Here is a 23,752-nt window from a genome sequence, read left to right as displayed (position 1 = left end):
CTTCTAGTTGCTGTATGTGGGACGCGGCCTCAGCATGGCTGGAGAAGCAGCGCGTCGGTGCGCGCCCGGGATCCGAACCCGGGTCGCCAGCAGTGGAGCGCGCTCACTTATAAGGTAGATGCTTTAAAGGAAAAGCACTTTGCAATGTATTTTCTGAAGTTGGGAGACACGGAGGACCGCGTCTGGCTCATATTTGGGAAAGTTAAAGTGGACCACGGACTAGGATATGATATTTGAAGACTGATTTATTATTGTAATCCAGGAGAGTACTATTGCCTTTGAGACTGGCCTGAACTCCTAGAGTTTTCTGGGCAAGTGATGTGTAAGTATTTCCCATGGATCAGATGTAGCCAAGCAGGAGAGAGATTTGCTTTTGTTATTAGCAAGGAGCAGGCATACCTCCTGCCAGTATGGCAACCTGGAGATATGAGGAGACCTCAGCAAAAATAGGCTGCAGGTATAACCATCCAGTCTCTGGATGCCCAGAGACTGAGGGAGTTGTTAGAAAAGCCGACTGGAACAGAGACGCACCAATGGGGACCAGAGAATCAAAAGAGAGCAAGGTGCTGCAATAGAGGCTTTCTAAGAGTTCACAGAAGCGCTCCACAAAGAGGGAGCTTTAACCACTGCCAGGGTCAGACAGTGCAAAGCTAGCTTACAAAGGGTCCAGCTCAAGGAACTGTGGAGAAAGAATGGAAAGCCTTGTTCGAAATCTCTCCTGCCTCCTGTATAAAATGTAGAAGCAGTTTAGTCTCAAAGGTACCAAACTAAAATTATGTACAAATATCAATTTGGCAATGTTTTTCTGAAGATTTCAAGTGAAAAGGCTAGCATATAATTTAGCATATTGAAGCCATATATATAAAGTATCCATTATTCTCTACAATTTAATTAGGAAAATCTGAGAAGCAGCACTTGCCTAATTTTAGTAGAATTACAAAGATTTTCTTTTCTAGGAGAGACTAATTTTATTGAGTACTTTTGTATTCAAGGTAAATAGCAGTCAACATTGAGTATAGGCAGATGATCAGCAGTTAAAGATTACAAAAAGATGGAGAGACATAAAAAGTACACATGAGGATTATGCATAATAAACAAAAAGCCAAACTTTAATATATCAAATTATTTAGTCATGGTTTTAAAATCTGGACTTAGAAACCTATGTCAATATTATTTTAGCTTAGCTTTTCAGCATATTTCAAGAACATTTTTCCTAAATATAAATGTAATATCAATCAGAATTAAATCATAAATTGGGATAAACAGAATTTCTATTTTTATCATATTTTATATTGAGCTGTTTTTCATTACTGATACTTTAATTTCAAAGAAATTTTATTACAGAGTAGCATCATTTATGTTTTCTCCATTCTGGATATCTTGTGACATATTATTCACATTTGGAGTTAATTATGATTGAGAGAAGCTTATGGTTTTATTGTTTATAAGTAATACAAATAAATTTAAAATTATTTCTATTACCAAAAGTCGTCTAATTGTGAATAATAAAAACCAGTTTTCCACTAATAATGTTAGTGGTACATAAAATATAATGATCATCAGGGGCTATTTTCTCCCTAAACCATCCATTTATAGATAGCAAATAATGGTAAAGAAGATAAAATAAAACCTAATATAATGTACAGTTTTACATAATATATATTATACATGTTATATATAAGAAACATATTGTACATATATTACATAATATAAAGTAATTTACAGAATTGTAATTTGTAAAGAAGGAAGAGGAGTAAGTGGGGAGGAAATGGACATTTACTCAATATGTGAGACATGGCATCCTATGACGATTATCTCATTTAGTCCTCACCAAGACCCCACAGGGTAAGTAGAATTACCCCCTCTTGTTATGAGGAAATAAAGACTCCAGGTGGTAAAGAAATGTATGCAAGGTCAACCAGACAGCTGGTGGCAGAGAGGGATTTGAATTACAGTTTATCTAATTCCAAAGGGCTTTCTTTCCCTTTGCAAAAAGACAATGGTGAAACAGTAGTGGCAGATTTAGGAACACTGAGTTCCTGGCAATACACTTCGCACAAGATCCAAGAGGCTGAAGCAAAGCATGAATGGTTCTTGAAATCGTACCTTGAAACCATAGTTTTTATAAGAAGAGTCAACAGAAACGTTACAGTGTATTTTGCTTATTTTCTGTACCACCATAACACTCTTTTAAAGCATTTATAATTTATTAATAGTCACTCATTTTCTTAACTGTCTCTCCTACTGAAATGAGCTGTGGAAGGGTAGGAACTGTATTTTGTTCACCTGCTTATCTCCAATATTGTCCTCTGCTTTCACCTGACCACCCACCTCCCATCCCCAAGCAACTAGTCATGTGATGTCTGTCACTATAGTTCGTATTACCTAGTGTTTTACAACTTATAAAAGGAACCATACAGTAAGTATTCTCTCTCTTTTTTTTTTTGCCTCACTTATTTTATTCAGCATAATTATTTTTGAGATTCATCTGGGTGACTGCGTGTATCAATAGTTCACCCTTATATAGTGCTGGGTAGGAATCCATTATATGGATATACCACATTTTGATTATTCCTTCACTTGTTAACATTTGGATTGTTTCCAGGGCCTGGCAGTTACAAATAAAGCTGCTGTGAACACTAATGTACAAGTCCTTGTGTGAACATATATTTCCCTTTATCTTGGGTAAATACCTATGAGTGAAATCCCTGGATCATGTGAGTATTTAAATTTTTAAGGACCTGCCAAACTGTTCCAAAGTGGTTGTGCTATTCTACATTCCCACTGGTAGTGTATGACAGTTCCTGTTGCTTCATATCCTCACTGGCACTTGGTAGCGTCAGTCTTTTTAATGCTAGATATTCTAATAGATGTGTGGCAGTATCTCATTGTTATTTAAATGTGCATTTTCCTAATAACTAACGATGTTGACTATCTTTTTTATGTGCTTATTTGCCATCCATTTTTCTTTCTCAGATGAAGTGTCTGTTCAAGTCTTTTGTAAATTATCAGGTTGTTTTCTTATTGTTGAGTTTTGATAGTTCTTTATACATTCTACATATAAATTCTTTGTTGGATATATGCTTGGTAAAGATTTTTCTCCCAGTCTGTGACTTGTCTTTTCGTTTTCTTTTATAGTCCTAACATACTCTTTTAGTATGAATATTCATACGTTTTGCAATAGAAATGATGTTTGCTTAATGAAATGCTTTCTTAGATCCTGCTCAATGTGTCACAATATATGATGTAGGTACTATATTAACTTTCTAAAATCTGAAAAATTCTAAATTCTGAAACACATATGGTCCTAAGAATTTTAGATGAGACATTTGTACCTTTATCCTCTTCCTGGAATATTTTGCCTATGGTATTACTAGCAGTAAGTTCCTATAATTCTTCTACCTTCTCTTGAGGTACTATCTTATTCTAATGTCAACACACTTCCTCCATCCTCCTTCTCATCACAGAATTAAGCATTCCCAGCTTTGTGTGCATTGATTATTAAGCATACTTGTTGACTGACTTTAGGTGCTAGGCACAGTATAAGGAAAAGGAAAAAAAGTAGCGAAAAAAAGGTACAATAATCCCTAACCCTATACTATCTTTGTTGACCACAGTGCTTGGTATAATAATAGGTGCTCAATAAATATTTATTGAAATAAAGGAAAACTATAGATATTTATTAAGGGGTATAAAAAAGACTTTACCAGGGATTGGCAAACTATAGCTGGCAAGTGAAATCAGGCTGGTGGCCTATTTTTTATGGCCCCTGACCTAAAAATGGTTTTTACATTTTAAAATGGTTGTTAAAAAAAAGAATATTGACAAAAATCATATGTTCCCTCAAACATTAACTATTTACTACTGGCTCCTAATAGAAAAAGTTTGATGCTGTCTGCTTTATACTGTGCTCACTGATGAGCAGGGAAGTTACTGTGAAAGAAACCAATTCTTATTTATAAAAACGAAAAACTGAACATAACCCATGGATAACAGCTTTGTTATATAAGATCTAATACATACTATATTGTCATTAAAAGATAAATATATTAATTATGGTAATACATGGCAAATTCTATAGAAAACAGTTAAGTAAAGGAGATACAGAACAAGATATATACTTTAGGCATATCTTTTATATTTTTGAAATAAAACTGATAGGAACAAATGTCACAGTTTTATAAGTAGTTTTTGTTTTATAGTAATGGTATTTGTGAACACTTTAGTTGTTTTGATGACCTTGGTTATATCACACTAAAAACTTATTCACATATAAAAATTTAAAAGGGGTTTATATGGCTCACCCAACTATTTGATAAATATCTTCAGATTTTCCTTGGCGTAACTTCAGGATCCAAGCACCTGGGTTTGCTTTTAATTGAAAATATCCCTTTTAAGATGAGAAAAATATGATCCCAGTTATATGACTAAAAACATATCCAACTGTTCAATAAAGATTATACATGAATCATCTAAGAAAGCATTTACTAACTGTGGAATGAATTCTATAAATGAATTTCAAGGAAGAAGGTTTTGCAATAACCTGTAAAAGCACATTCTGAGAGTATGATTCCCTTCATTTTTGTTTTATTTAATTATCTTATTTAAGGATTCAATTTTGTTTTTGGGGAGCTGTTCAGCAATAGCAGGATAAAAATTATTTCACCTTATTATTAGGAAAACTTAGAGGATTTCACCAAAACATATAATACCATAAATTAAGTACTTATAATACTTACAAGATTGGCCATCACTATTGTATCAACCACGACAGGTTTATTTTTTGTGCCTAGTGTAAACTGCAGACCCCGAGGAGGTTGTTCTGTTATTATATCAAAGCAGTGTCCTTCAAGTAGTAGATATTCTAGTTCATATTCTGCTGTAACAGTTCTCTCAATCTATGGAGAAAATATGTCATTGTTTTTGGTATCAGTAATTCTCATAATACAAACTTTATAAGAAATAAATGTGATTATTTTAATATTAGTCAATGTATTTTGGGGGGCAACTTCAAGTCTTTCTTTTACATGAGTGAACTTAGTGGTTGAATCAATTTCTTGAAGAGCAAAGTTCATGATGAGCATTTTTTTCTTTTCCCATGACATCAGCTCTACTCCTACCTCATGCTATATGCACCAATATCACAATCAGGAAAGATGTGAGCAGGGATGGGTGCCCTGTGAGTTGTAGTATTCAAAGATCTCTTCAAGACAGATTTAGATAGGAAACTCCTCAAAGGAGCTGCTTCATTTGCTGTTGCCCTAGAGCTCCCACTTCAGATCTGGCAAGAAAGCCAACTTATCATCTATTGCCTTTCTTGTAATTTTTAAAAATTAATGTTTAATTGTTTTCCACTCTAACATATGCTCATTAAAGAAAATTTTAAAAATATAAGAAAGCGGAAAAGAGAAAAAAAAGAAATCATCTACAGACTAAACATTCACATACACATTGACTCACTGATTTCTCTCTCTTTGCATAAATTTTTTTTCTAAGAAAGTGTAACCTGCTTTTCATTAAATATAGTTTTCCAAGACATGTCCCTATCTCTATAAACATCCTTTTAAATGGCTGGACACTTCAACTGTTTCCAGATTTTCGTCTATTGCAAGTTTTATAATAAATATTTCAGGGATGAAGCTTTTTCTCTACTTTATATGAAAAACATAACCAAACATGAAAATAAATCAAATGGTAAGTGATTTTTACATAGTTTGGCAATTTTGTTGAGCGGATAAGACAGTGATGCTATCTATTTCTAATTTTATTTCACTATATATTGTTTGTCATTATTGAAAAACAAATGAGGTTTTTGACATTATTGTTTAGTATTTTTAGGATATAGAGTATTTGAAAATGTCCTCTATTATATCGTTTTTTAACTGTAATTACCACAGAAATAATTACAGTACTTATCTACAGCATTTTTTATTGAGTCTAGTTCTCATAATTTTACTGTTTTTAAGAACAAGAAATGGGTAACTTCTTTGAAAACAGTATTCGTTTCAACATTTAGTTGGGTTCTGAACTGGCTGTTGAACTATTACTCTTTTAGTGATGAACCTCGTATACTTCATTAACCTGTGTCCACAGTCCTTACAGCATTTTGAATGGCAAGATTTACATGGGATAGTCTCAGAATAGGAGAATATTAAAAGTTAGAGAGAAATCATAGAGAAAACCTAGTTCAATTCCTTCATTCTATAGACAACAAAATTGTTGCCCAAAGTGATTAGGAAGTAAAGCTTAACTATTTTTTATTATGAATTAGATTAGAATTATGAATTAGGGCAGAGTCCAGATACATTCAATCAGTTTATAACTAATAATATATTCATTTTATAATATATTAATGTGAAAATTCCTCTTGTCCCTATATATTTGTATAAGACATCAATTCTATTGACTTATTCAAACCACAACACCAAAAACAGCCAATTTGTTTTTTAAAGAGTTCTTTCTAGTGAATATTTTAAGTTTTCTAATCATTTCGTAAAGGTGCTTCAAGTTAAATTAGTTCCTATTATTAAGGTTATTTTCAGCAAGAATATAAAAGCTAGTGATCTATTTTTGATGTTTACATCTTTATATTTTAATTTATCTGTTCTAAATATTAGCTGTTGATATGAGACATGAATTTAATACCCTTCAAACATAACTTTGGGTGCATATTAATATTACTAAATAGAAGTGTTTATTGTATTGTTCTGTGGCTGAATAGTTAAGTCAGTTTCTTTCCTTAGACAAAGTATATGTTTAATTGTAAAGATTAACATTTGCTTTCATGTAAGTCATCTATGGCAGTCAAATAGGAATCCTTCAACAATTACATTGGTAATGAATGCCTCATCAATAAAATTGATATCTAAACTATTTATACTTCAGAAGGTCTGAATACATTTTTTCTGTGAATCTCTTTTAACATAGCCACACCCTATTTTCCTTTAGCAATCTTTTATTTACTCACTTCCTTTTTACTGCGTAAACAATCACTTCTCTTTCGGGTATTTCGATATCTTTCAGACACAGGCTGTGATTAATTAGAATTGGTGTCTTTGGATGCAGATCTAACAAGCTCTGAGAACAACCCCTGAACTCTAGGTAAAAGTAACTCTCACTTTAAGCTTTCCTGTAACCCACCTTTGTCACCTTTAATTATGGCATCATTAACAGTAGTTGTGTGATGAACAAACTCCTGGTAAAGAAGACTTTTTCTAGATCAAGCTTTTTTTAGGTGTTTATATAATGTTCAGGAATTAGATGCAGCAAGCAGTACTTTTGTGAGCTAGTATGTAGTGACAAATCTCTCATTAGTCTCATTTTTGCCAGGGTGCACTGTTTTCCTTTACCTACTACTCCTTCTTTCTATCCTAGAAAGTGTATTTACTTTGTTATTTCATATTCTTCTCGGATAGCTGCAGGTAATATTCTAAGTATTCACAGCACACAGTGAAAGAGAAGAGCCTTAGAGATGGGTTAACTTCCACAGCTGCTAGAATTTATAATTTCCTTCTGTTTATTCATATAATATATGAGGACAGAAGAAATTATTTCTTTTTATTTTAGTCTTCTAAAATAAATATAGCTACTGTTCATTTAAATAGCTTCAAAAAAGACATTGCTATATTTGCCACTCACAACAAAAAATATTTAATCTCCATTAATTATTTAATAGTTGCTGAAATTTTTCACCAGAAGACTCAATTCAAAATCTTTTCTAAACTGCACTAATTCTCCCACCACAAACTTTTTACCCTTTGGTTAGAATCTTTAAAGTTATCCTATTGATACATGTTTCTGACCTCTCTTAATGAAGAATCCAATAGACTCATTTAAGAGATCCAACTGATCATGAAGAAAACAGGATTTTTTTTTTTTTTTACTTCTTGCCAAGTTCATTTCTGAATTTTCCCTCGTGGATTTTATTATTTTTCTGTCTTTCTCTTCTTTCCCTAGATCTGAAGGACTGATTTAGAAGATTGCTATGCCTGAGTTTTAGGTTCTTCCCTAGGTGGGTAAAGTTGGGGGTATCAGTGAGTATGTTCCAGGGAAGCGAGTTAGGGTCCCACAGAATCTACTCATGAGCGGATCAGAAGAAACTTGCCTAAAAGGAAAATCTTTAGACAAAAGGTAACACATGAGAAACAATTACAATGAACAATCTTAACCAAATTATTAGAGGTACAATGTTTATGCCTAGGTCAAGGCAATGACCTCATTCCGAAGCAGCTTGTCAAACAGAGTTGGAAATAGGTCAGAGGCTGTGCAGAACCAGGCAAGAGGGAGGACAGCGAGAAGGACGTATTTTCTCTCCAGTTTCCGGATACCTGTTCTCTAGGTAAATTCCCCCAAAATTCTTCTGTTTTTTGTGGTTTCTGAATCTCTTTCCCATATTGAATGTAATACTTTGAAAGACTCAGTATATTTTAAAATAGTCTCCCCTTTTTTGTGCTGAGGGTGGAATGACAACAGGTGGGGAAAAGAAGTCTGGTCAATTACTGGACAAGGATCATGGTGGAGGCGATGGGAAGCAATGCACCCAGCCTACAGTATATGAGCGAGCTCTCTTTCCTGCTTTCACCCCTAATCTCATTAGGACTGCTTTCTCTGACAATGAGCTATGGAGCAAAAAAGAGTTTCAGATGGAACTGCTCCTTTCTGAGTTAAAAACAAAACCTGAAGGGCAAAACAGGTACTTAATTGTGTTGTCCTAAGTTGCCATGCACCCATCTCCATATTTTCTACATTGTTCACCTTAGAGTAGCATCTGTGAACCAGGGGTCTGAAGCAACAAAGAAGGCAGGGGCATCTAGGAACCTGGAAAACTAGAGAAGCTGAATTTGGAATTTAGGGAAACTCAAAAATCAAAGGAAAGACTAGATCAGGACCTGGAATCATAAAGAAGAAAATTTTGGTGAGTAGCCACAGTAGGACCACTCACTTGCTACAGTTACCATAGCTGATAAGAATTTATCCTATTCATCTTTCTTTATATAACTTTACGTGATAACTTACATCCTTTAAGTGAATATTATCAAGGTCACAGTTGCTGTGTACTGTATCTACCAACCAGCCTTCAGGAGTAATCATGTTGAGGGTTAGAAGGGGTGATTCTGGGATATCCAAGAATTTTGCCACTGGTCCAATACTGTCATTAGCCATTAACATCAGTTCTGGTTCCAGAACAAAACGGTAAAAGCTGTTGATAGAATATAAATAAAAATACATACTGTGACCAAAATTGAGATTTCTTCGGTTTAAAATATTTTAAAACTGAAAATGGCTTAAAAACATGACCAGAAAGTCTTAAATTAAAAAGATTAAAAACACAGTATACTGCAGAAGAGTTAATGCTTGTAAATGGTAGACAATTATTTTGTTTACACTATTATCTACTATAAGATTGTATATTATACACCCTTGTTAATTATTTCTTAATGAACATGATTAAAATCCCTTTAAGACATACTGGCTTATGCAGGTTCTAGTAGTTTATGATCTGTATTCACTGATTCTCCTTTAAATTTGACCATGGTCTATTTTTCAGCCATTATATTAGCTCTTAGCACCACTAAATACATGAAGAGAAATGATAACCAAAAAGCAAGTAAGATTCAAGCTAAACTCTGGTACCAATTTTAAAATTTCAATTAAAAACAAACAGGTTGAGTTGAAAGCAGCTGCTTATTAACAGAGCTTTTAGAAGTACCTGAAGTTTTAATGTCTCTCAGCCTTATCCCCCAACATCATGCATAATAAGAAGTAGTTATATTATTAGGAATAGTGACTGTCACTATTTTGAGACTGCAATCAGGGTGTCAGCTGTGCTGTAGTTAGCTCAAGGCTGGAGAGGGGAAGGATCTACCTCCAGGCTCAGGCAGTTCCTCCAGGGGCACTGGAATAAGGGCTGCAGTTCCTCACTAGTTATTGGCTGGAGACTGCCCACAGTTCCTTGCTACAAGGGCACCGCCAAGTTCCTTGCTCTGAGACAAGCACTCAAGAGCAAGAGAGAGAGAGTGCCAGCAAGACAAAAGTCACAATCTTTTATAACCTAATTGCATAAGAGACATTCCAGCACTTTTGCTACATTCTGTTGATTAGAAGCAAATCACTGGGTGTAGCCCATGCTCACGAATAATCTACACAGTGTGTGCATCCCAGGAGGTGGTAATCAACGCAGCCATGTCCCAAGCTGCCTACAGCAGGCAGGTAGAGTCAAAAAGGAAGAGGGGCGCGAGGGGATACCAGAGAGAACAGTCATGAAGTAAAGGTGCAAAACAAGCACCTGGTTTGTCAAATGCAGTGGAAATGTCATCAGGTAAGATGTATGCCATGGATGTTGCAAATAACAATTTCTTTGCGATTTAGTGAAAATGATTCAGTGGCAAAGAGGAAGTTAAAGCCAAACTGCAGTGGGAGGTACAGTGAATGAGAGACAAAGGGGCGTATGGCCAGTCTTCGAAGAAGCTGAGATGAGAAAGAGTGGAGAAGAGGATCAGGGCTCTAGAGGAGAGGAAGTTAAGGGAACAGTTTATTTCTTTTTTTAAATTGAACAACTCTTAGGACTGAAAGAAAGAGGTTAGTAGAGAGGTTAAAGACACAGAACAAGGGACTCTGTGATAAAGCAAGGATCCGGAACAAACAGAGGAGCATGGGATCAAAACAGAGAGGGAGTACCCACCTTAACCAAGAGGGGAGAGAGCACATTCTACCCCTACCACACAGGAAGGCTGGGGAGGCACAGGAGACCGGGGGGAAGTGAGGGAATTCCCACCAACAGCCTCTATCCTCTCTGAGGGAGAGACAGGATTCTAAAAGCAAAGGGCTGGGAATTAATGTGTCAACCAGTTTGCCTGATACATACTACTGACTAAATAAGATTCTGTTGAACTCACAGTTTAAAAACAGCTGAACAGTTTTTGTCTTGTGCAGTATTATTAACCACTCAAAGCATCTATCTGGTACATAGGTGTTATTTCACCTTTGAGAAGCCAAGTTCTTTCCCCCGTAACAGATTATACGTGCTTACAGTCAATATTCCTACTCTTTATTATGTATCCCAAAGCTTCACAGAGATGCTACAGAGAGGATCCCTACTCATGTGAATAAAAATTCTGTACTCATGGGGCTAACAGATCTCTTGATTCGTGGTTAAAACAAGATGAAAGCTTTTGCTCAGATTTAGACAGACGTGATGACATCTGAAATGCAGAACCATAAATGAGAAGTATGAAAATTAAATGAGATACGAGGACAAGAGTCTCAGGAAAAGAATGAACGTACCCTAAACTTTCATGTAAATTTTCTACATTTACCATTTTATTACTTTCTAAATATTAAAAAATATTTACCCTGTTTAAAATATCTGCTCAAGGCAATAATCTATAGTATGTTTATCAATTATAACAAATACAACTCAACCAGTAAGGGATTAACTGAATGCAACTTTTCCGTCTCATGTGTGTATGCATATTTTTTGTTTAGAGTTACATAATCAAATTATACAGAGAAAAGCACATTAACAAGCCTTTTTTTTTGCCCCATGACATCTGAAAGATACTGTACATTCCTATCAATAAGAGTGGCTCAAAATGACAGTGATTCTGATTCAGAAAGAAGAGGAAGGGTATGTTTTTGTCCCCACTTGAGAGACAATATTATTTCAACAGAACCGTATTAACAAGGAATATTTGCATGTAACAGTAAACATTTTCTATACCACTGAAAGATTATTCTAAACTAATTACATCTCAATACCCTCAAATAATAAATGTGATGATATAATAAATATCATTTTCATAATTCACCTCTGAAGTTTTAAAAGCATAGCAAAACCAAAAATAACCGGTTTAATTCAATCTTATTTCCCCTTTATATATTTCTAAACAGGTATTTCTGGATCACATTTTCAAAAATACCCAAGGATACACATACATCCATGTAAATTCTGCAATTAGATTGGATCAATTTTACTGGTTAAGTTATTTTAATTTTATAACAATTAAGGTTAATAAACTATCTCTGACCTTCTGATCTATTTCAGTTAAGTATCTTGCAAAGAAAAAATAAAAACAGGTCCAGTAATTACGGTCTCTTTTTTCATCTCAGCATTTGCAAATCTTTGAAAATGAAATTATGTTCACTTAGACTCACCTCTTTAAAGGGGCCTCTGAAAGCTTACCCCTGCAGTTCATGAACAACTTCACCTTCATGTTGATCATCTTGCCAAGTACCTATCACAAAAAAAATTCCCATATTTGATATTGTCATATTAATAGCTAACATTTATTGAGCATTTCCTATGTACCAGGTGTACTAAAAATAGAAATGAGTAATTTCAAGTAGGATACTCCAAAATTTTGAACATTACTAGAAAAAATACATAGTCTTCCAATGTAACTGGTTTATTAAAATCTAACTACTGCAAGCTACATCACAATTTGAACCTTTAAAATTTTCAGTACAATGATAAGCCACATAATATCCTCTCAGAGTCTGCTAGTTGTCTTCTAAAATTCATTCTCCCCTACTTTCAGGTTTATGCATAGTCTCCACCCTCCCTTGTGGCTGGGTGTAGCCAGATGACAGGCTACATTCTGGTCAGTGAGGTGTGACTGGGTGGACCATGTCCAACTTCAGGGTTGTGCCCTTGTTCTCCCCTTCCTGTTGGCAGAAATACAGAGATGATGTTGGGCCCTTGACTAGTGATCTTAAACCACTAGACAGAAGCTGCTTCATGACAATGGCTGAACAACCAGACGGAAGGTGCCTGAGTCCCTCACACCGTGGACCTGTCTTTAAGCAACTCTAGGCGGTTACACTTGGACTTTGAGATGAGAGAAATAAACTTCAGTCTTGAAGGTATTGTTGCTGTGGCCAAGCCTATTGAATACAACCTTCATGTTCCCTCATCCCTTAGCTTCAACTGTTTGCCTAATGTTACTTATTACACTTTAACTAATTAAGCTTAGGCATCAGCTTCTCCAGAAGCCATTCTCCACACCTGGGGAAAAACGAAGACAGGAAGACACGTGTATTAGTCTGCTCAGACTGCCATTACAAAATACCACAGACTGGGTGGCTTAAACAACAGAAATTTATTTATTTTAGATCAAGGTGCTGGTAGGTTCAGTTTCTGGCGAGGGCTCTCTTCCTGTTTTGTAGGCAGTAGCCAAGTCACAGTGTGCTCAATCAATCTCTTCTTTATGCGTGTAAAGACAGAAAGAGATCTCTTTCTCGCCTCCTCTCCTTTCTTTTTTTTTTTCTTTCCTCTCTGAGGGAGATTTGCCCTGAGCTAACATCCGTTGCCAAGCCTCCTCTTTTTTTTTGGCTTGGGGAAGATTAGCCCTGAGCTAACATTAGCCCTGTGCCAATCTTGCTCTATTTTGTATGCGGGTCGCTGCCACACCATGGCGTGATAAGTGGTGTAGGTTTGCGCCCGGGATCTGAACCTGAGAACCTGGGCTGCCGAAGCAGAGCACGCAGAACTTTAACCACTCGGCCATGAGGCCGGCTCCCTCCTCCTCTTCTTATGAGGCTATCAATCCTACTGGATTAGAACCCAATCCGTAAAATCTCACTTAACCTTAATTACCTCCTAAAGGCCCTATTCCCAAATACAGTCACATGGGGGTCGGGGCTCTAATATATGAATTTTAGGGGAGAGGGGGACAACAGTTAAATCCATAGCAACACCTAAACTTGGTACTGCCATAACACCCTGTGCACAGCTCTATCATTCATTTTCTACATTGAAATATGACGAATTATTTAAAATGCTGTATGGAACAAAGAATCAAGAGCACAAATATTTGATTATACTCGAAAAGACTTGAAAAGATTATAAATTTTGAAATAAAAGTAGTATATAATATGTAAATATAAAATATTATATTATCTTACGATCAATAACTGTGACATTTTCTGTGCTTCTCTTGTCAATGGATCAACAATAGCAATGACATCAAAGAACATATCATTCTCCTGAGGATTGATCTTTATAATGCTAGGAAAATAGAAAATAAGATGAAAGATGATCAGTTAAATTTATTCAAGTGCCTAATTAATCTTAATCTTAGCTATATACATTCTTATAAATTGCTTTCTTTCTCACTAGATTAAAAAAATTCTGGTTATTTCAAAGAAGAAAATCTAAATTTGAAAGTCTAACGTTCTTGTTCAATACATTAGAAAACTAGAAACAATTGGAGAAAATGAAAGTAAGATTTTACGAACAAGTGATTTTAGAAAACTCTTCAAAGAACAATACTAATATAGTGAAAATTCTGATAATTTTCAGCCCCCCAAATTCTCATGGATCATACAATATAAAAAATAAAACCAAGATGTTTTTGTGTTAGTTGAATATATTTTCTCAGATATGAAAATGATAAAATTAACTATTCAGTACTTTTATTAAATTTAATATTTAAAAAAACCCAACATATTATAACAGGAAAATTCAGAAACAAACATCCAAATTTATCATACTTTATTTTAACCCCAGTCATCCTCTCCTCACCTCCTCCTCCCTGTCCACTTTGTCTTTCATTGATCTAAGTTCTAAGTTAGAAGATGGACTAATCTTGAAAGAAAAATGTTGAGAAAATCATTAAAAGCACCAAAAAGGCCAGTAGGAGATAATCAATTCTATCTTTAATATAATTAAAAGTTTAAAGTATATATTTAATTAAAGGTACAGAATATTCCAATTGAATAACTGTTTTAACACTGTAATAATACAGGAAGTCAGTTTTTTTGAGATGTATGAATTAAATATTTTACATATTACAAAGGGAAAAACATTACCAAATCAAAATGTACACCCGTAAAATTACAGGGATATTAGTCTTCTTTGGTACACAGACTATCAATATCTAGACTTTTTGCAGTGAAAGGATTAATTTCTCAGCAATTAAATAAAAGCTAATGAAAAACTCACTCCAGATATGGGTCCTCTGATGTAGAGAAATGAAAGACATTTCATTGTATATGCAGTTGATATTATCTGATTATGTTAAATAGGAGCGGCAGAATCAGGTAACAGATCCTGCTGGATAACTATTGCTAGAAATAAGAGATACAAATCAGATGTTTTAAGTTAAAGAGACTATCTACAATGGTTAATTCCTTTAGTTATCTTGATGAAAATTTTACAGATTACTGCCATCCTTGTAGCACTACTCAAAACAAGTCATTTTCTGTAAGCTTTCTGAGATGTTATTACGGCGCAAGTAGGCATCTGTTTACTGCTACTTGAAGGTTTTCCCCCCAGACTATTGCCTTTTCTTTGTACGAATCAGAATTCCATAGTCCCCATCATCTATTTATACATGTGTTGGTGTGGACTCAGGACAATTTTCTGAGCAGAATCCTGAGCCTATTACTAGGTATCACAATGATTCATCTAAGAATGGAAATGGAGCATCCGTTTTCTCATGCAACATTAACAAAAAGATGCTAACTCTACCTACATCACCTTTTTAAGGCAATGGATTTCTACTCAATCGCCAAAAAACTATTGCTACACTTCTTGCCATTAGCCAGGAAGAATAATGTCAAGCACACTGACAGTCAATAATTATTAAAAGCTTAACTCAGAGAAAAAACAGTGAAGAACAGCTTGAGGTATACAAAGTTCATCAACTCTTACAGATATACAGTCATATGTTACTTAACGACGGGGATATGTTCTGAGAAATGTGTCGTTAGCTGATTTCATCTTTGTGCAAACATCATAGAGTGTACTTACACAAAGCTGGGTGGTATGCCTACTACATTCCTAGGCCATATGGTACTAATCCTATGGGACCACTGTCATCTATGCGGTCCATTGACCAAAATGTCGTTGTGTGGCACATGGTTGTGCTAAACACATTTCAAACACGTCAAAGCAGTAGAAAAGCTGGCTACTCAGCCAATATTGTATTCATTTTGTGGAGAGTTGTTTTACTGAATTAATTTTATGATGCTATCAGTTTACGTATAAAAATAGGTCAAATCATCTACTTTAAGGATGTTGAAGACACTGCTTGTTATACAGTAGTCTCTTTATGAAGATTCCTAAGAGAAATTTCTGTCCTCCCAAGAATAGTTAGTTACACTTCACCTGAATGACTCATTTGTTTTCATTTGTGAACTTTTTGAACCGTGTAAACTGGAGAACTTAGAGCTAAATTTGTGGCGTGCTCAAGGCAGGCAGGCAGGCCGGCCGCTGCTCCAGTGGTCTGCAAGGCCTTCTTCAAGACCTTTAGCATCACACCACTTGCATCTGTCACTGCAAGTTCCTGGGATGACGGGGTGACAGGTTAGGGTTGCTATTTTTGCTTTTGGCAAAGATATTGGAAGAATATCAAATCTACATGTTGTGAAGAGAAGGCCATAGGTAATACAGAAATTCAACAGAGATCCTTCAGGGCTGAGAAAAATGTAACTGTGCTTTTCATTTTTCACTTCTTTCAGATTTCAATTTACTACTACCCTTTTCTTTCTCCATTTGCAAACAATCCATAAGTTATCTTGTTAAATTTAAATATTCTAATAAAAATTTAAATTTATAAGGAGGAATTAAGAACAATCAAATATATTAATACAGCAATAATATATTTATAACTTTTAACATATTGGCTTCATATAGACAAAAGCAGAGTGTCAAAGATATAATGCTGCATAAAAAATATTGTATATTATACATCACTAAAAAGCTATAATTGAATTTTTCAATGTGATTATAGAAATATATACATATTCTCATGAAATAATATACCTACATAACTAAAGAAATACTGAAAATATATAAATTAAAATGAAAAGTGACTTGAAGGTTTTGCTCATCTCTGTAGCATACTATACTATCCTAGTATCAATTTCCAAAGGTTCACCAACATTTTAAAAAATTAAGTGTGACGTTATGCAGAAATTTATGTATAAAACTGAACTGTACTATAAAATATTATTATAATTTTCCCTGATAGGAAAAAATCAGAAGCAAACTCTTTGATAGACAAAGAATGGTATTTCTAGAGACAATTACTAAAGATAATAATTTTAAGACACTGCATGAGCTCAGGGAATCTGTAATAGTAGTATCAAAAAAAAGTAGTATAGCTACTCTTACAAATAACGAGGATTTCTAACAAAGAATAAAGGCTTAGAAATCACTGAGGAATCAAACACATGATTATGGTTAAACTGACTTACTAACTCCATCACACCACTGAGGCCTGGCAGAGCAAATCCTTGGAATCTTGGTCCATGCAGTAGCTTTATAACGCGTCAACTTTGCTAGGCTGAACTACATCTTCCAGAATTCCCTTTCCCTCACATTTCTGGTTTGGGTGGGCCACAAGAGATTCGCAGGAGGTGTGGAGGGCAGAAGAGGGGCAGCAGCCATTTTGTAGCTCACCCACCTTGTCACTGACCTGCTGACTCACCTTCTTGGCATGAGGCACCAGCTGGTTCTACCTTCCCCAGGACTCTCCCCTACTTCTCTGATTCCTGGGTCACAAGTGTGTGTTTAGCTTTGTGACAAAGGGTTCCCATTTTCTGCAGGACGCCCACTACATACCAAGGTCAGAGGCAATAAGAGCTGACACAGGTTTCAGCCCATCCTTATGGGGTTCCAGCTTGCTCTTGATCCCCCCTCTTTACAACCACCTTTCCTTCCTCATAGTCTGCCTTGTGAACTTCAAGCTCCAGTATCAGAAGTCAATAGCCTTACAGAGGCTGCTTAACCAGCTCCCACAACTGTGTAAGGTCAAATCTTATAACAATTCTTTTATTTATTTAAAATAAATATTTAAAATATTTTAAAATATTTCAAATAAATAAATTCTTATCTATACACTCTCCATATACACATGCACACACATATACACACACACGCACACATATAACAATGTTTCTACTGCTCTGACCCTGACTATGTAGTCCAGTATTGCTAATGTGCTTCGTTCTACTTTTCCTAGGCTTCCAACAAAAATAAAATCCAACAAAGTCATTGTTTCTTCAATAAATTAAGTCTTGCTGGCCTTGATCCTACATTTAAGGTAGGTATTCACATTTCTCCCCTGATTAATGTGAGTTGATTTTATGGTTGAACTTTCAGGTTCAATCTTACTTCTCTTATTTCCAAGTTGTGAGAGGAATGTCATTATTTGTGTAACAAATATGCATAACAGCTAGTTACAATGCATTAAATATCTACTATATTCAAGGCAGTAGGCCTGTAACTCATAAAACCCCTGAAGGATAGGGATTATCATCTATATTTTATAGACTAAGAAACTGAGGCTGGACCGGCCCCGTGGCTTGGCGGTTAAGTGTGCGCACTCCACTGCTGGCAGCCCGGGTTCGGATCCCGGGCGCGCGCTGACATGCTGCTTCTCCAGCCATGCTGAGGCCGCATCCCACATGCAGCAACTGGAAGGATGTGCAGCTATGACATACAACTATCTACTGGGGCTTTAGGGGGAAAAAAAAAATCTTTAAAAAAAAAAAAAAGAAACTGAGGCTAAGAGAGGTCACACAGCTAAATAAGCAGTACATTAGGATTCAAATACTGGATTTTTTTGACAAGAAAGCTCACGCTATGCCAAACAACCAAAGTCGATCTAGATAAATATATCATACCAACACGTGTAAACACATAGAAAACAAAATTATATACATGAACTCAGAAAATGGTGGATTACTGACTTTGTACGTTAAACAGAGGCAGGCATTAGATGAGTACATATTAATGCATAAACACAGATGCATGCCAATACATATTTACTACATATCCACTTACAAATATTTATATTAATGCCCCAGAAATAAACAGAAAAAAATTGGAGAATTGCAAACCACTGTCACAAAGTCATATCACATCCTTCCCTCCACATAAAATAAGGCAGTAGGCTTAAAAGCAGCAGGACACATTGACTCCTGATACTGAAAGCTAGAGAAAGAAAGCAGACTACAACAACAATAAACCAGGACAGATCAAATGTTTCAGACATTTAATGTGGGAGTAAATAGTTCCAAACACATCAAAATTCCTAAGTATAACTTCATAGAACATTACAGTGACTAATGTTTACAATGATAGTTTTGAATGATTTGTGTTAAATTACTTCGGCACGTGGTATTTAAGAAATCAAAAATGTTTCTAAAAAGAATTCCATTAGATGTGTTTAAAACACTTAAAAGTATTGAATCTCACTTATCTGAAAAAGAAAATGAAGACTTCATTTGTCACAGTGCTAGATAATTTCTCTTTAGATAGTAATTTTCCCTGAGAATGATAACCCTATACATGTGTGAAGACATCTCAAAAGACAGACTTTCTACAGCTAAAGCACGTGGTATCTTCTAATAGTAAGCATAAGCGATGTAAGATTGCATCTACCAGGAAACTTACAAAAAGGTGTCAGTCATTTAAAGTTTGTGTTAATTTGTCTCAATTTAGTTTTATAGGAGAAGTGGGTAGAAAAAGATCATTTTTGGGCTGGCCCCGTGGCTTAGCGGTTAAGTGCGGACGCTCCACTACTGGTGGCCTGAGTTTGGATCCCGGGCGTGCACCGATGCACTGCTTCTCCGGCCATGCTGAGGCTGTGTCCCACATACAGCAACCAGAAGGATGTGCAACTATGACATACAACTAGCTACTGGGGCTTTGGGGAAAGAAAAAAAAAGGAGGAGGATTGGCAATAGATGTTAGCTCAGAGCCCGTCTTCCTTAGCAAAAAGAGGAGGATTGGCATGGATGTTAGCTCAGGGCTGATCTTCCTCACACACACACACACACACACACACACACACACACACACACACACACAAAGAAAAAGATCATTTAATAAAACATGTCTATCGTTTAGTTACATAATGTATAACTGATTTTTTCCCCCAATTTTAAGTGGTCCTTAATTCAAAACAAAACAAAGGTTCTCTTCTGGGGACACAGATAATTGTATGTACGTAGATAGAGTTTGATGAATTTTATTTCAAATATCTTAGAGGAGTTGTATTATATAATGAAATTATAAACTAGTTTATTATTCTAGAACAGTATTTCTCTGATGGCTGTCTTCAGAAACCTAATTTTTATGAAACAATAACTTTTTTTTTTTTTTTTTTGTGAGGAGATCAGCCCTGTGCTAACATCCGCCAATCCTCCTCTTCTTTTGCTGAGGAAGACTGCCCTGGGCTAACATCTGTGCCCATCCTCCTCCACTTTATATGGGACGCCGCCACAGCATGGCTTGCCAAGCAATGCGTCGGTGCGCGCCCGGGATCCGAACCAGCGAACCCCGGGCCGCCACAGCGGAGCGCGCGCACTTAACCACTTGCGCCACCGGGCCGGCCCCTGAAACAATAACTTTTTAATAAAAAAAGTGTCCCATGGATAAATAAGTTGCCCAACTACTGAATTAACCAAAAACAAACTTTTTTTTTTTTTTTTTAATTTTATTTATTTATTTTTTTCCCCCTAAGCCCCAGTAGATAGTTGTATGTCATAGCTGCACATCCTTCTAGTTGCTGTATGTGGGACTCGGCCTCAGCACGGCTGGAGAAGCGGTGCATCGGTGTGTGCCCGGGATCCAAACCCAGGCTGCCAGCAGCGGAGCCTGCGCACTTAACCCCTAAGCCATGGGGCCGGCCCAAAACAAACTTTTCTTTTGTTTTAACTACCCCATACCTCATAAACTGTTAATATGCTGATGCAAACTGAAAATCTCCCCCTCCCCTCTGGCCAAGAACACAGTGTTCTCTAAACTAAGCTGACCAGAGAACAGTTTTTCCCTCAGAACATATCTGCCAACATCTCAGAGTAGTGTTCCATAGAACACATTTTGGGACAGGCTACATTTGGGACATGTCTACATTTTACGAATCAAAATTCTTTAGTAACTGAGTCTTTTATACATTGAGAATATAAAGATATTATCATTTATAATGATTATTCCAAGATAGGACAAAAATTCCAAATGATCTTGAGCATGAAAGAAAGATACGACAAATCATACTGTATATCACTTACTTGAAACTTCATATCCTATATATATCATCCTTTATTTATTAGAATATACAATTAACTGGAATTTCTTTTCCTAATCTTGCCAAATACTTTATTCTCTAACACAGAACTTTTAATTCTACTTTAAATTTTGCTATATTATGAATACAAACGGAAACCGTAATTGAGTACAGGATGCAGTGACAGAAAACACAGCACTACTACATTCTTACCTGTGATTCTCTTTCAGAAATGTGACATCATACCGAGATGCTCGTTTAGGCAAAGAGGAAACAAGGGCGTCAACTTTCATAATGAGGTCACTCATGCTAGATAAACAAGATAAACAATGTATGAATGATTCGGGAAGAGAAAGGTCTGTATTTTATATTATAATTAGTGCCTCGAGTAAGGGGACTTTAATTTAAAATATCTCCAATAGACAAACTTTATATAAATGATTTTTCTTCCAAACTTGTAAGTAAATCTGTCAGTTCAAAGTTAAGATGACTGTTGCTTTTAAAATCATCCTACTTTCTCTTATCATTGATATGATCTTTAAACACTTATAAGTAATGTTCTCAACAGTGTCTATAAGAATATGGTGAATCATCCCATTCAAGTCAATACTTGCTGAGTGCTGGTTATATGTCCAAGCATTGGGGCCCATGTAGAAAAGAAAGAAGGGCAGGAAGAACAAAAAGTAAATAATATGATACCTACTTTCAAAGAATTTTTCATACAGTTAAGAAGCTCAGATTTCCATGGTTTCAAATGAGTTTGAAAACTAATTAAGACTGCACGAAATACATATCTAGATTAAATATAACCAAATTTGAAAATCCATGACAGCAAAAATGTATTATATGTTCAATGATATGTTGGGACAGAAAATGTTGGTTGAACTTTCCTTAAAAAAAAGAAAGAAAAAGAAAAGATAGGCATCTCCATTTTATAAATAAAGAAATTTAGATTCAGAGTAGCTGAGAGCCTTGTATCTTTCTAATATATCATCTTTCACTGAACTATAAAGTCCTGAAATGTAGGACTTTATATTATAATTTCTATTTGTAATACCTACCATATCTTTCACAGAGCATTGCATTTAATGGCTACTTAATAAACATATCAAATGAATGAATTAATCAAAGCCATAATCTCTATTCATAAACTCTTTCAAAGGTATCTACTTATTAGCCACATAATCTCTAATATGTAAAATTGGAGGAAATATTTATGGTCAACATGCTCTCCATGTTTCTTAAACTGGGCTGACTGCTTAAAGTAGTACGTATCGGGCCGGCCCTGTGGCTTGGCAGTTAAGTGCGCGTGCTCCGCCGCTGGTGGCCCGGGTTTGGATCCCGGGCGCACACCAACGCACCGCTTCTCCCCCCATGCTGAGGCCGCGTCCCACATACAGCAACTAGAAGGATGTGCAGCTATGACATACAACTATCTACTGGGGCTTTGGGGGAAAAATAAATAAATAAAATTATAAAGTAGTACGTATGTACTGACAGGAGAGGAAGACGAGAAAAGGAAAATCTTTGAGGCCCAAACCTTTTCTTAGATTCTCTGCTGAATTTTCAGCTATCCAGGTCAGTTTTTCTCATCACTCCGTTAGAGAAATAGAGTTTATGTGCTCCTTGGGATAATGATTCCAAGGATTCTCTTTTTGGCATTCAGAGTTCTGCCTTCCTAGTTAACTAACTTTTGAAAAACATGCATACTTTTAATGTATGTTCAGAGTTAAGTGAACATTCTAATTACAACATAACTTGTTTGGCATTATTTGTGTGCAAGTTAAGACAATTACAGGGGACACCCTCTGGTTGAATGTTATTGGTTTTTGTTATTTTGTTGGTGGTTTTGGTATGAAATGTGCTTTTAAAGTGGCTAAAATAGCTTCCTGAACTTAAAACTACAATTATAATTTTTACCAAACAAGGTTAAAAAAATTAGCTCTGAAACGTTAGCATATTTACAAAAGTCAAGAAATAATTACTGAACTATATGCTTTTCAACATATACTAGACCTAAATTAATTATAAAATTCTAACTTTTTTTTGCTTTTTGAAGTTTTCTTTAGTTTTATTCCATTTGAAAATAACTATGGATATTAGCTCTTCAGTGCAGAAAAGCCCTTACTTGACTAATTTACAAACATTTATTATTTTCTATCAAAGTAATTTCCTAAATGATGAATTTTTAAGAAATATCATTTCCTAAATGATAGATTAAGTAAGGCATCCGTTTCATCTGGACCAGAATTCTGTATTCAAGACTAAGAATCAGAACTTTTAGTTCTGGCAAGATAACCACCCCCAAAGTATAGCTGTATGCTGTTGAGATGCATGGATACACTGAAAGTAAAGGACAGAGAAAGATATAACAGAAAAATATTAACCAAAAAGAATGTTGATGTGGCTTAAATATCAGACCTCATATAATTTAAGATAAAATCCTTATTAGGAAAAGAGTAATTTATATAATGATGAAAGGAATAATTCACTAGAAAGATAATTCTGAAACAGGGTATACATAACAACATATAGCTCAAAATATTTAAAACAAAAATTGAAAAAACTACAAGAATTAAATGATAAACCCAGAATCCTAGTGGTGTTTAACAAACTTCTCCTACTAACCAACAGATAAAGAAAAATTCAGTATCTTGATGATATGAAAAAAGAACACATTCAACCTAATATATATATAATCTTCCACACAATTAGAGAATGTCTTTTTTAAAAAA

General features: G+C 35.4%; 1 protein-coding gene across 2 annotated transcripts in view; it reads right to left on the bottom strand.

The window, feature by feature from the left end:
* UGGT2 (UDP-glucose glycoprotein glucosyltransferase 2) overlaps positions 1-23,752 on the bottom strand; it is a 189,658-nt gene that overhangs the window by 39,897 nt on the left and 126,009 nt on the right. For both annotated transcript variants that reach the window (XM_087435913.1, XM_004423119.3), the window contains exons 24-29: positions 21,231-21,326; positions 13,903-14,005; positions 12,154-12,233; positions 9,016-9,199; positions 4,740-4,898; positions 4,305-4,390 (exon numbers count right to left, since the gene is read on the bottom strand). In XM_087435913.1, the coding sequence (XP_087292039.1) occupies positions 4,305-4,390; positions 4,740-4,898; positions 9,016-9,199; positions 12,154-12,233; positions 13,903-14,005; positions 21,231-21,326 (708 nt within the window). The remainder of the gene's footprint in view (positions 1-4,304; positions 4,391-4,739; positions 4,899-9,015; positions 9,200-12,153; positions 12,234-13,902; positions 14,006-21,230; positions 21,327-23,752) is intronic.

The sequence above is a fragment of the Ceratotherium simum genome, chromosome 10, assembly GCF_057802395.1.
Source record: "Ceratotherium simum simum isolate JZ-2026a chromosome 10, ASM5780239v1, whole genome shotgun sequence".
In the NCBI taxonomy this organism is placed as follows: Eukaryota; Metazoa; Chordata; class Mammalia; order Perissodactyla; family Rhinocerotidae; genus Ceratotherium; species Ceratotherium simum.
Note: the sequence above shows the minus strand (reverse complement) of the source record. Positions and strands in the feature narration are given on the sequence as shown.